The sequence below is a fragment of the Ranitomeya variabilis genome, chromosome 6 (assembly GCF_051348905.1).
Source record: "Ranitomeya variabilis isolate aRanVar5 chromosome 6, aRanVar5.hap1, whole genome shotgun sequence".
Taxonomy (NCBI): Eukaryota; Metazoa; Chordata; class Amphibia; order Anura; family Dendrobatidae; genus Ranitomeya; species Ranitomeya variabilis.
The window spans coordinates 445,257,512-445,271,433 of NC_135237.1; the positions used below are offsets into that span (position 1 = coordinate 445,257,512).

At 44.1% G+C, this 13,922-nt stretch overlaps 1 protein-coding gene across 1 annotated transcript in view; it reads right to left on the minus strand.

Annotated features, from left to right (window-relative positions):
* Nucleotides 1–13,922, minus strand: part of PRKDC (protein kinase, DNA-activated, catalytic subunit) — a 384,813-nt gene that overhangs the window by 307,225 nt on the left and 63,666 nt on the right. The window contains exons 11-14 of the mRNA XM_077270465.1: nt 5,594–5,740; nt 5,337–5,501; nt 3,995–4,163; nt 1,297–1,346 (exon numbers count right to left, since the gene is read on the minus strand). Coding sequence (XP_077126580.1) covers nt 1,297–1,346; nt 3,995–4,163; nt 5,337–5,501; nt 5,594–5,740 — 531 coding nt within the window. The remainder of the gene's footprint in view (nt 1–1,296; nt 1,347–3,994; nt 4,164–5,336; nt 5,502–5,593; nt 5,741–13,922) is intronic.

Here is a 13,922-nt window from a genome sequence, read left to right on the forward strand (position 1 = left end):
CACCCGATTTCATACATTATCGCTGGTCAGAACAATAAAAGCAATTGTTACCATCCACCTTTCATGTCTCCCTTATGTCACCATAGATTGTAAGCTTGTGAGTAGGGCCCTCATTCCTCTTGGTATCTGTTGATTTATGTGATTATAGCAGCGCTCAGGAGGCATGCGAGTGACAGTGCATTCCTCTGTTCACTCAACCTGACAGGACACCAAGTGAAGCAGGACAACAATAGTGTGTCTGTCTCGTTCTTCACGCAGCCCGTCCTACCGAGTGTCTTCAGAAATCTAGGAAAGGCTGCACAATTATATAGATACATTGCTCGGAGAACCCCTTTTAGGCCGGTTAAACATTAGCGTTTTGAGGAGCTGCGGACTTCCTCCGTGAAGCCCCGCCCTCGGCCGCACCTCCGCCGCTAGCTCCGCCTACTTCTGCATGCGACCTGCGTACCTATCTTTAACATTAGGTACGCAGGTCGTGCGGCTGTATGCGGATGCTTCCGCATGCGTCGTTGTGACAATGCGGCGACCAGCGTAGGATGCAGCTGGTAGCAATTTCTTTTTTTCTCCACATCTTCAAAACGATGCATGCGGAAGCATCTGCATGCAGCCACACGACCTGCGTACCTAATGTTAAAGATATATACGTAGGTCGCATGCAGGCCGCATGCAGAAGTAGGCGGAGCTAGCGGCGGAGGGCGGGGCTTTGCGGAGGAAGTCCGCAGCTCCTCAAAACGCTAGTGTGAAACTAGCCTAAGTCAAATGTGTGTTTTGCTGTCGCTTCATCAAGGGGCACCTCTCAAATGTTCAAAGGGTGTAGATAAGCCCCTGATGCCGGTGGGCTTAGCTCATCTTCGATTTTGGGGGTGACAGGTTCCCTTTAAATGGTGATGGACCAATAGGAATGCATTTAGTATTAATAGGCATATCCTTAGGTTTAGATATTGATTTGTAGTAACACCACCTATTGGATTCATATTGGTTACATGCAGATCTGTGGTTTTGGCCATTTTATTGGTGATTGTTTTGGATTATTTTACTTTCTTTGCAAAGAAGCTCCAGAAAAGTTTCCAATGTTTCATTATTGGATAACTGCATTTTGGTACTGCACGTCAAAAACTGCACCAACAAAGACATGCTAAAATAAAAAAAATAAGGCACATGCTAAGTGCCACAGTTTTGCAGTATGCCTTTACAAATATGTAATTAAATCTCGTTCACTACAGTAGTGTAACATCGGACCCAACATCCAGCCAAATGTGACTACATATTAAAATAAATCATATTGCAAACATTTACCTGTACAAAGCTGAGTGGCTTAGAACAGACTCTGATCAACCCTTGATGCACTGTAAGAAATATATTAAACTATTATATTGATAAATTAATCACTTATGGCCATTTCGATATGGGACTACTTGGCATTTAAAAGGTTAACCTATAAAAAAAAACTAGAAAAAACTTACAGGTGTTTTCCAATTGTAATCCATGGGCTCAATGACACCAGGCAATACAAAGGTGACAACCCCACAAATATTACCCCACTTGCCACCGCTACAGGGCAAGTGGAAATAGACAGGCAAAGTGCTAGAATTGGTGTATCTAATAGATGTGCCTTTTCTGGGCGGCTGGGGGCTGCTATTTTTAGGCTGAGAGGGAGGTCAATATCCATAGCCCTTACCAGCCTGAGAATACCAAAGCTGTCTACTTTAGCTAGTCTGGTTGTCAAAAAATTGGGGGGACTTCACGGTTTAAATATTTATTTAAATAATTAAAAAACATGGTGTGGAGATCCCTCTATTTTTGATAACCAGCGTTGATGAAGTTGACAACTGAGGGTTGCAGCCCTCTGCTGTCAGTTTTGCCTGGCTTGTTATCAAAAATACAGGGGAACCCATACCGTTTTTTTTAATTTATTTACAGGTGGCGGATGATGAATACCCATCAGCTGCTGCCTGCTCTCACGGTTATCAGTTGAATATAACGCTCAACATTCTCTACTGCTATCGTTGATCGCCAGCAGAGCAGGGTAGAATGATGCGAGCTGTCTTCAGAACCTGGCGCCGGGGAACAGAGCTAACTGTACCACTGCTTCCCTAGCAACGGTACATGTGGTACTGATGACACACGGATGTGTCATGCGGCCGGTGCTGTTAAAAAGCGAACATGTCAGCGTATTTTGCCCACAGACACATGGTCCATGGAAATACACTGACATGTGCACAGACCCATTCACTTCAATGGGTCTAGGTGTGTAAGTGTCTCTGGTACGTTTGAAAACTGTCAACACTTGTACCAGACACACTGGCGTCTGAAAGAGCCCTTAAAGAGAGTTTTTTAGCACCAAAAGAGTGTTAAACCCAAGTACAGAGGCTAGGTGTACCCTTGGCGTGGCTGAGCAGTTCAGTGCTACTTACATCTATCTCCACCCCACTCTTCTTTGATTGACAGCTATGACTTTACAGGTGATAGAGAAGGGTAGATATAGAAGGAAAAAAAGTGGAAAGATTCACAGACCTGTTTGGCCAAGCCTAGGGAGCATTGCGCCCCTGTGCTCGATTTGTATTGACTTACTTTAAGAAAGTCAGTGTCACACATTCATGGCCGACCTGTTGCCAAGCCTCCAGTTGCTCTGTCAACCAATGGGTACACCAAGAAAAAGTCTTGGGGTTCAGAGATGCCAGGCTTTTTATCAAAATTAAACAATTATCTTTTTTTTTTTTTTAAATCATGTATTTTTTATTAAAGCATATGACACGCCATTAACACAGTCCGATACAATTTCCAGACAAATACCGTACATTAGATACATGACCTGATAATATATTTTCATTTTACTTAACAACACCCTTACCACCTAACCAACCCCCCTCTCCCTCCCCCCAATCTCTTGCCCATTATCCAATACAACCATCTGACAGCATCACCTCTTGAGAAAAGATAACAAGCTTTACAAAAACACGCCTGTACATGTAGGAGTCCCCCCAGAATCAACTACACGACACCCATTCTACTTTGCAGTAACTCAGCAGACGCCACGCCTGGGTAATCCATCCATCCACCCCACACATTTTCAAATTTTGTATTCTGATCTCTCTTACTGTATATATTTCTTTCCATAAGGACAATAAAATTTATCTTGTTGATAAATTCCTTTTTCCTTGGCGGTTTTTCATCCAACCAGTGCATTGTGATAAGCTTTCTCGCAGCATCCAACAATCTTGCGATAGTCAGCCTTCCACATTCATCCGTAGCAATATCATCCATACAGCCCAAAAGGCAAGTCAGCGGGTTACGCACCACATCTACTTCTGTCACCTCCAGGATCAAGTTAAGCACCTTCACCCAAAAGGGTTGGAGCACACGACCACATCATATGTAGCAGATCAGCACGTTCCTCACCACACCTGGGATATTCTGAGTCACCTCTCAGTCCTGCCTTCCTCATCCATGCCGGGGTCCTGTACACCCTATACACCAGGTATAACTGACACCCTCTTATCCTCACTCAGGGAAGTCCTGGGGATATATTGAAGTATGGACTCCGACAAGGGGCCCACATCCGCCACCCATTTCTCCTTAATCAAAATTAAACAATTATCTGGTCAGGATTTGTGTAATCACCAATTACAATCAATGCCACAGGGTGGTATCTCGCGATTGTGCATTCAGAGACAAGTGATTATACTGGCACAATTTCTATGCCCCAGGGATCACATTGAAATAAATTTAAGGCCCCAATTGCTATTTTTCAGCACCATATGTTTATATTAGATATCATCACTTGAACGAGTATTGCTCAAAAACAAAACTAATAAAACAATGACCCAAATGTCTAAAACATTCTGTAACATGTCTGTGTGAATCTTCACAAAAGAAAAAAAAATGATAAAAAATGTTTCTTGAATGGCATTTAATTTTTTGGGGAAAAAACTGGTGCTAGCATGCAAAATCATGATAAAAACAAAATGCAATAGAGACTTAGTTCTACACTCACCTACAGTACTAATCAGGCTCCACAGAACAGGCCCCTTTGCCGCTAAAGACAGAAACACCTTGATGATTGACCTGCTGCAAGAGGACTGCATTTTTGAGCTGTATTGTGGAAATGTTTCTATCTGAACAACCAGGAGACGCTCCAGAACAGGAGTATATATTTCAGGGATCTGAAGGGAGAGCACAGCATGATTTAGCATATCCGTAGGTTTTGTATTATATTCATTGGTCATTTCTCATCAAGTTATGTTCCACTGGCCATCAAATCAAAAGTCGGACAAGTCAGTGAGTTTTACAGATCATTATTATATATTACATATATTATATCACAATTTTATATTACAGGCCGATTTATGTAAACTAGAAGCTTGGGCTGATAAATGGCAAATGAGCTTTAATGGGGATAAATGTAAGGCCATGCACTTGGGTAGAAGTAATAAGATGTATAACTATGTGCTTAATTCTAAAACTCTGGGCAAAACCGTCAATGAAAAAGACCTGGGTGTATGGGTGGATGACAAACTCATATTCAGTGGCCAGTGTCAGGCAGCTGCTACAAAGGCAAATAAAATAATGGGATGCATTAAAAGAGGCATAGATGCTCATGAGGAGAACATAATTTTACCTCTATACAAGTCACTAGTGCGACCACACTTAGAATACTGTGCACAGTTCTGGTCTCCGGTGTATAAGAAAGACATAGCTGAACTAGAGCGGGTGCAGAGAAGAGCGACCAAGGTTATTAGAGGACTGGGGGGTCTGCAATACCAAGATAGGTTATTACACTTGGGGCTATTTAGTTTGGAAAAACGAAGACTAAGGGGTGATCTTATGTTAATGTATAAATATATGAGGGGACAGTACAAAGACCTTTCTGCTGATCTTTTTAATCATAGACCGGTGACAGGGACAAGGGGGCATCCTCTACGTCTGGAGGAAAGAAGGTTTAAGCATAATAACAGACGCGGATTCTTTACTGTAAGAGCAGTGAGACTATGGAACTCTCTGCCATACGATGTTGTAATGAGTGATTCATTACTTAAATTTAAGAGGGGACTGGATACCTTTCTGGAAAAGTATAAAATTACAGGGTATATATATTAGATTCCTTGATAAGGCGTTGATCCAGGGAACTAGTCTGATTGCCGTGTGTGGGGTCGGGAAGGAATTTTTTCCCCATGATGGAGCTTACTCTTACCACATGGGGTTTTTTTGCCTTCCCCTGGATCAACATGTTAGGGCATGCTAGGCTATGGGTTGAACTAGATGGACTTAAAGTCTTCCTTCAACCTTAATAACTATGTAACTATGTATATACAGGTCAAAAGAAGTTATCTACTCACAGAGTCCATGTACAGTATGACACTAGCGATTGCCTGCAGGAAGTTTGGCAGCTGATACACGTTGTCTTCCTCCGTCTCTGCCTCTGTGAGATACATTTGCTTGCAACGCTGAATAAGCTCAATGTACATAAAATCCACATCCTTGGCATTTACAGCTTTGCATGGCTTTAAAGCAAAGAAATTAATAAATGTAAGACATGATATTTTGCAAAAGTCACAAACCAGTGTGTTTTCTTATTACTACGAGGGGATCATACCGCTGCAAAGAGCCCATATCCTCGGATAGCAATAGAGAGCTCCTTGTTGGAAGACTCCATCTTCCTGATGATTTTATAAAATTGTTCCATGAAGAACTGTAACTTGTCCTTGTGAGCTTTGGCATCATTAGTAACCAGCACCGCTATCTAGGAAACATCAATTAAATTACAAATGCAGCAGATTAAAATATATTAAGTTCTCTGTTATATACATGTAATTATTGTAAACTAGTGCTTGGAAGTCTAAAAATAATCTGCACAATAAGCCTTCCATTATATGAGGATTTCAAGGAGTTTTCTCAGGATCGATCTTCAGGAGTGCACTGCTTCCATGAATTCTGGTGGTCAGAGATCAGCATGCTCCTGAAAGATCAGGCTGCTGGTTCGGACTGTGCACTGCTGCTGGTACAGCTTTGCCTCCGAAGCATAAGGGGACTCTGAAGCTGGCTGGATCCAGTGATCTGGCAAACTTCAGATTAGTGTGTGGAAGATCTATAGAAAAGAGCCTGCAAGTTTAATCAATTTGAGAATAGCAAACCTGTTAAGAATCTCAAATGACTTTTTCAGTGGTGAAAAAAAAACATACAAACGCTGGAGTGATGCTTTAACACCTTAGTGACCACCAACACATCTTTTTACTGACCTAAGATATAAAAGACTAGCACCCCTTGACTGGTGACAATCCTGTAGTTGTCGGCTGAACACCAAAGATGACAACTTGCTGCAATATTTATTCTTCCCCCAAGGGGATATTAACAGGCAACTGTTAGTGATACACAGCACTCCCTTAGCAGTGACACTACCCTGTCAGCCAATCAGGACATGCCCCAAGCGAGGTTTGACTGGCTGTGGTGTATAGCTTACCCAGGGACCTTTGTCAGACTCATGGCTGTCATAGCAACCCATCTGAACCCGCGATCACACTGTGGGGTGCCAATAGGCTGACAGGGGGAACGCTTTCCTCATGTCTAACTCATGTGCCGCAGTCACTCTTGATAGCGGCATGTGAGAGGGTTAACCTGCGAGGATCGGCAAGAATGCTAGTCTTAGAAGTTACAGCAGAAGCCCAGCTGTGTGCCACAGTCAGGCTCCTGCAGCCAACTTGCAGATCATTACATTACACATAAAATAATTAGGATCTTCGTCTGCCTCAGTAATAAGGGGCATCCTGCAAAAGAGGAGACATTTTTTGCTTAGTCAGCTCCTATTGTTGGCTAGGGAGTAACAATGACACAAGCAAGGAAATGTAACATTAACATAGAAAACAAAAACCAAGCTAAGAGGCGTGAAACTATTTATTAAAAAAACCTACAGTGTCTAACAAGTTCATAACTGGGTAAAATTGCAATATCCTAGTAAAAACAAGCAACTTTGCAATTTACCCCCTTATCAAAAACCCTCTCCATTCTAAAAAACCAAGCATACATAGTAGCACAACTTGTCAGTGACTATGGTGGAGAAGACCCACCCAATGTGCAAGCCTTGTCACCTCTCCTGTAGACTTCATGATCATAAGCTTGTAGCTACCTACAAGCATAAAAGTCCAAGAAGGTGGAAAGAGACAAAACCTCTAACAAACATCATGAATAAAACAGTCAATGCATCACGGTAATTCTAGTCTCAGTCTAGAAAAATATTTAGAATTGAGAGTCCTCAGTGGTTGATACCTTTTAATGGCTAACTGAAAAGATGGTAACAAATTGCAAGCTTTCGAGACTACATACGTCTCTTCATCAGGCAAAGACAAACAAATTCTGAAGAATCACATATTTATGCACAACATAGTATAGAAAAAAAAAAAAAAGGGGAAAAAAAACATGGATAGCCAGGTGACATGAAGCAGAACTACCATGGGTGATAAACAGTTACGTCCATAAATATTGGGCCAATTCTTAGATAAGGATTGTTTTATTGTCCTGTGATTAGGGTCTGGTTCTGTTGTGATGACCCCACATGGTCTGATGGGCAAGTTAATTAGTTGATGTAAAAAGACATAAATCCGTGTGACACATTCATTCCTGCATTTAGAGTGTCAAAGGTCGTCATCAGTTTATATTCCCAGACTCTCCTGTCTTTCTGCGATTTGAAGTTACCCTTTAATACAAGTAATTTCATGTCCATAATGTTACGATTTGGGAGACAAATGTATTGCCACAGGTATATCCATTCTTTTTTCTCTTATTGTATGGCGATGAGAGTTCATCCTTGTTCTCAGTTTCTGCCCTGTCTCCCCCACATACAGACCCCCAGTTGGACATTTAGTACAAATAATTAGGTACACCACATTAGAAGTGACGCAGCTGAAAGTACCTGGTGTTGTGAACTCTGTTTTTGGGCTCCCTCTAGTGGTCACAAGCGGTACTGTGTAGTGTTGTCTTTCTGCAGGTTGGCAGCATCAGCTGGTTCGTTATCCTTGGTTGGTTTCCTATTTAGCTCACCTGGATACTCAGTTCCTTGCCTGCTCTCAATGTATTCAGTGCTCTTCAGATTCCTTGTGACTACCTTGCTCCCAGTCTCTCCAAGACAAGCTAAGTTTTTGTTTGATCATTTTTTGATTATCAGCATTCATTATGTTTTTAGTCCAGCTCGCTAAAATGTGATTTCCTCGCTTGCTGGTTGCTCTAGGGGACTGAGTTTCTCCCCCCACACCGTTAGTTGGTGCGGGGGTTCTTGAAATCTCAGTGTGGATATTTTGTAAGGGTTTTTTACTGACCGCACAGACCCCTTTACTATTTTCTGCTATCTAGTATTAGTGGGCCTCATTTGCTGAATCTGCTTTCACCCCTGTGTATGTGCCTTCCTCTTACCTCACCGTTATTATTTGTTGGGGGCTTCTATATCTTTGGGGATTATTTCTCTGGAGGCAAGAGAGGTCTTTCTTGCTCTCTAGGGGTAGTTAGTTCCTCAGGCTGGCTCGAGACGTCTAGGATTTTTAAGGCACGTTCACCGGCTACTTCTAGTGTGTTTGGATAGGTTCAGATTTGCGGTCAGTCCAGTTTGCCACCTCCCTAGAGCTTGTCCTATGTTTGTTACTTAGCTGGAGTAATTTGTGATCCTCAACCACTAAGGATCATAACAACCTGGTATCTTGTAGTCCTGATGTGAGTTGGGAATCTTTATCTTGTCCGTGGTCATTATAAATGGACAGGTTTTACATTTTTTCTGGTTGCAAGGAAAGGTACCTGCAGCTGTTGGAGAGGACAGGGAGCTCTTGACAATGATGCTTCTTAGATTTGGGGGCTGCCTAAAACACAGTAGTGGGGGGTCTGGAAAAGCCGGATTACTCACCGGTAATGCTCTTTTAATGAGTCCACGACAGCACCCCACATGAGAGAGAGGGATCCGCCCATAGGAACAGGAAACCTACAGAATAAAAGGAGGCGGTCCCCTCTCCTCCTCAGTTTAGTTTACAGAGTATAAAAAGGGAACCGCAAAAGCTTTAGTATTAATTCTTATACAGCAAAATATCTTAAAAACTCTATACAACCATTATTTGTGAATTAAAGAAAGGGCTGTGCATAATCAGGGAGGGTTGTAAATGGGTGCTGTCGTGGACTCATTAAAAGAGCATTACCGGTGAGTAATCCGGCTTTTTACCCTTCGCCACGACAGCACCCCACATGAGAGACTTTCAGAGAGTCATTACTCGGGTGGGATTACTGTACTAAGCACAGCTCTACCAAAGGTCAGATCAGAAGATGAAGATAGATCAAGTCTATAATGGTTGTAAAAGGTAGAAGGTGTAGACCAAGTTGCGGCCTTACATATTAGATGGATCGGGACATCCGCTTGTTCCGCCCAGGAGGAAGCCATGGCTCGTGTTGAGTGCGCTTTAATACCCACTGGAGGAATCTCGCCTTTCGATGTATAGGCCAAGCAGATAGCATCTCTGATCCACCGAGATATGGTAGCTCTCGTGACCCCATGTCCTTTCTTGTGGCCCTGAAAGGAGATAAACAGAGCCCTACTCTCCCTCCATGCTTGACACCTTTCTATATAAGTCAGGATGGCTCTTCTGACATCTAAGGTGTGGAACTTCTGTTGTTCAGGGGTTACAGGAGAATCAAAGAAGGAAGGGAGAAATATTTCCTGTGACCTGTGGTAGGTGGATGCTACCTTAGGGAGGTATGAGGGGTCTGGTTTTAGGACTATTCGGTCATGGAATATCAGTAAGAATGGTGGGTCTACTGATAGGGCCTGGATGTCACTAACACGTCTGGCTGAGGTCAGAGCTACCAAGAGGGCTACCTTATATGTGAGGACATTTAGAGGTATAGAATCTAGAGGCTCAAATGGGGAGCTGGTTAAGGCCTCTAGCACTAGATTTAAATCCCACGGAGGTAGACGGGGAATATGTACTGGGTTACTGCGTTCACAAGACTTAATGAATCTGGAGACCCATCTATCAGCGGCTATATTATATCCATATAAGGCTCCTAACGCTGATATCTGGACTCTTAAGGTGTTCACTGATAGTCCTAATTCTCTACCTTTTTGTAGGAATTCTAGAATAGGTGTTATCGGAACCTGTTTAGTGAATGGTACTGTATGAAAGTCTAAGAATTTTTTCCATACCCTGCTATATATCAGGGTTGTAGATTTTTTCCTACTTAGTAGCAGGGTGTTTACTAGTTGTTCTGAGAAACCCCTTGAAGTTAATAATTGCCGCTCAAGTTCCACGCCGTCAAGTGAAGCCCTTTCACTTGCGGGTGGAAAAACGGCCCTTGGAACAGTAGTTCCTTGTCCAATGGAAGAATCCATGGATCGGATAGACACATGGTCTGGAGGCAGGAGAACCACGGTCTTTTTGGCCAGAAGGGTGCAATGAGGATTACCCTTGCTTGCTCCCTCCTGATCTTCCTGATCACTAGCGGAATTAGAGACATCGGAGGAAAGGCGTATGCCAGTTTGAAGTTCCAAGGATGGTGTAGAGAGTCCAGCATGTCTGGATGATCCATGGAGTTCAGAGAAGCGAATCTTTCTACCTGTCTGTTGCCTCTTGTGGCAAATAGATCTATCTGAGGCACTCCCCATGCTTTCGTTATTAGTCTGAACACGGCTCTGTTTAAGGACCATTCTCCCTGGCGTAGCCTGTTTCGGCTGAGGTAGTCCGCTTTGGTATTCTCTATTCCTCTGATGTGTAGGGCTGTTAGGGATGCAAGATGAGTCTCTGCAAATTGGAAGATATCCCCTGCGATGGTCATCAGACTTCCTGACCGTGTACCGCCCTGGCGGTTTACATAGGCCACTGTGGTGGAGTTGTCTGAGAAAACTCTTACATCTGCTCCTTGGATCTGTGGAAGAAAATAATTTAAGGCTTTCCCTACTGCTGTTAACTCTTTCCAATTTGACGAACATGATGATTCTGACTGATTCCAGGTATCCTGGACTACATCATCCTCCATATGTGCACCCCATCCCATAGGGCTGGCGTCTGTAGTAATTATTTTGGATGGATCTATTATCCATGGTACACCCCCTGAAAGGTGTCCCATATCTAGCCACCAAGATAGAGATTCTATGACATCTCTAGAGAGAGTTAGTTTACTCTCTAGGTGTCCTTCCCGTCCCTGGGCTGACAGTACTTCGTACTGTAATTGGCGGGTATGGAATTGAGCCCATGGTACAGCCGGGATACATGAGGACAATGATCCCAGTAAGGACATAGCCTTCCTTAGTGTCATGTAGGGGTTTTTTATCGCTTCTGACACCTTTGACTGTATAGTCCTTTTCTTTGAATGCGGGAGGAAGCTTTTTTGACTTACTGAGTCTAGCTGGATCCCTAGAAACATTTGAGTAGTGTCTGGATTCAGCCTGGACTTTTCGAAGTTGATAATCCAGCCCAACTCCTGCAGGGATGAGATTGTGTTAGACAACCGCAATTTACATTGAGCCACAGAATTCCCTATTACTAGAAAGTCATCCAGGTAGGGTATTATTAAAGTGTCCCGTTGGCGTAGATGAGCCATTACCTCTAACATCACCTTTGTAAAAATGCGGGGGGCCATAGAAAGCCCAAATGGCATTGCTACATATTGGAAGTGACGAACCTGTCCCTCCAGGATGACCGCTACTCTTAGATACTGCTGGTGTTCGGCATGTATAGGAAGGTGATAGTAAGCATCTTTTAGGTCTATCCCGGCCATGACACACCTAGGGAACAAAAGCTTGATGGTAGAACTAATGGATTCCATTTTGAAAGTGTGGTTACGTAAAAAGGAATTTAGTTTTTTGAGGTTTATGATAGTTCTGAATGAACCATCTGGTTTATTGATCAAGAATAAAGGGGAATAGAACCCCCTCCCTTCTTGATCCCGGGGAACTTCTATCAATACTTTTTTAGATAGAAGCGATAGGATCTCTGATTCCAGAGCTTCTTGTTGTTGTTGACCTCTCGGAGATGTTACAATAAAAGAATCCCAAGGGATTCTATCAAATTCTAATTTTAATCCATTCCCAATAATGTCCAGAATCCAAGGACTAGATGTTATTAATTTCCATTTAGCAGCGAAATATTTCAATCTACCGCCCACTTCATAATTAACGGTACTTGTTACGTCTTGGGTTATAGGATCCGGAAAACAGAGCACCTTTTTGTTTTGGATCCTTTGCCTCCCAGCGCTCCCTTTGCTCAGTGGGTTTATTCCTGGTGAAGGGGCGTCTCCTGAAAGCTCTCCTGTAAGAGGGAAGGTACTGGTTAGGGAAGCCTTTCTTCCGCTCTCCTGCTTTATTTAAGAGCTCATCCAGAGCTTTCCCGAATAGGAACTCACCCTGGCAGGGGATCGCACAAAGTTTTGCTTTGGCCTGTGCGTCCCCTTTCCAGTTCTTCAACCAGAGTGCTCGCCGGGCTGTGTTTACTAGGCCGGCTGACCTGGCTGTTAGGCGTAGCGAATCCACCGAGGCATCGGCTAGGAATGCTACTGCATCTTTCATTAGAGGGATTTTCGACAGAATTGTATTTCTGGAAGCTCCACTTCTAATTTGTTCCTCCAGCTGCTCCGTCCATACTAGCAGTGACCTTGCAGTACAGGTGCTAGAGATGGCTGGTCTGAATGCCCCCGTATTAGCCTCCCATGACCTTTTAAGCAAGGCTTCTGCTTTCCGGTCTAACGGATCAGTTAGCGTCCCTGAGTCCTCCACAGGCAAGACCGACTGTTTAGAAGTTGAAGCCACTGCAGCATCAACTTTTGGTACCTTTTGCCAGGAATTAAGTTCTTCATCACTGAAGGGGTAGCGTCTTTTAGCAGAGGATGGTAAAAAACCTCTTGTATGTTGTTTCTCCCACTCTTTTTTAACCAGCTCCTTAATTGTGGGTATGGCGGGGAAGGACCTTCGTTTTCTTTGTCCTAACCCCGCGAACATGATGTCCTGCGCTGACTTCTTTCCCTTCTCATCTGGGCACCCCATCGTGCTCCTGACGGCTTTAATTAAACTGTCTACACTGCTATTTGGTAGACAAAGCCCTCCTTCATATTCCGATGAACTTGGCTGGGACTCCTCTTCATCAGAGGATTTTTGCACTACCTCTGACTCCGAGCTTACTGGAGATCGGGACCTGCTGGGCTGGCGGGTACTGGTGCTACTTGTATGGGCCAGACCTTGCATCTCTTCCCGAATTATGGCTCTAACGTCAGATGGAGTCATTACGTTTTCTTGCCGTAATGTCAGTACGATGCACTCTGCACATAACCTCTTAGTATATGAGTCCGGGAGGGGTTGCAAGCATAAGGCACATTCTCTGTGTTTGGTTTTATGTGTCCTTTTCTTAGTCTAGAGGAAGGGGATATAGGAGGAACATATATCAGCATATGGGAAGAGACTCTTTTAAAACTCACCCAGTGAAGCTGACAGGTACCGGTTCTGGAGGCGGATTCTTAGCTGAAAGACCTTTCTGTTTGGTGGCAGATCGCTTTTCCTGGGATCGATCTCCACTTTTAGTGCTGCTCCTGGCGCTTGTCTCCTTACTGGGAGACTGCTCTGTTGCAGACAAGTGCGCTACATCGGCCGGTGAAGCCATACTTACACACACCGGCCGACGCTAGCGCTGCACTTTTGAATCTGGCGCCGAATCTCCTGCCTCCCCGGACCCAACCCGGAAGTGCTCCAGCGACTTCCGGGTTAGACGCGCCGCTCCTCCTTACCATGCGGCGGCTGCTGTATAAGAAGCCGGCCGCTGAGCGCGCGCGTCCTCATGGATCCGGGCGGCCCAGCGGCACCGAACCCGGACCATGGCGATGAACAGACGAGGGGGGAGGCTGCAAACAGTGGCTCCCCCGCCGCTGCCTCTGGTACCGCAGCCCCTGCCGTTCCACCAGAGACTGACGCAGGC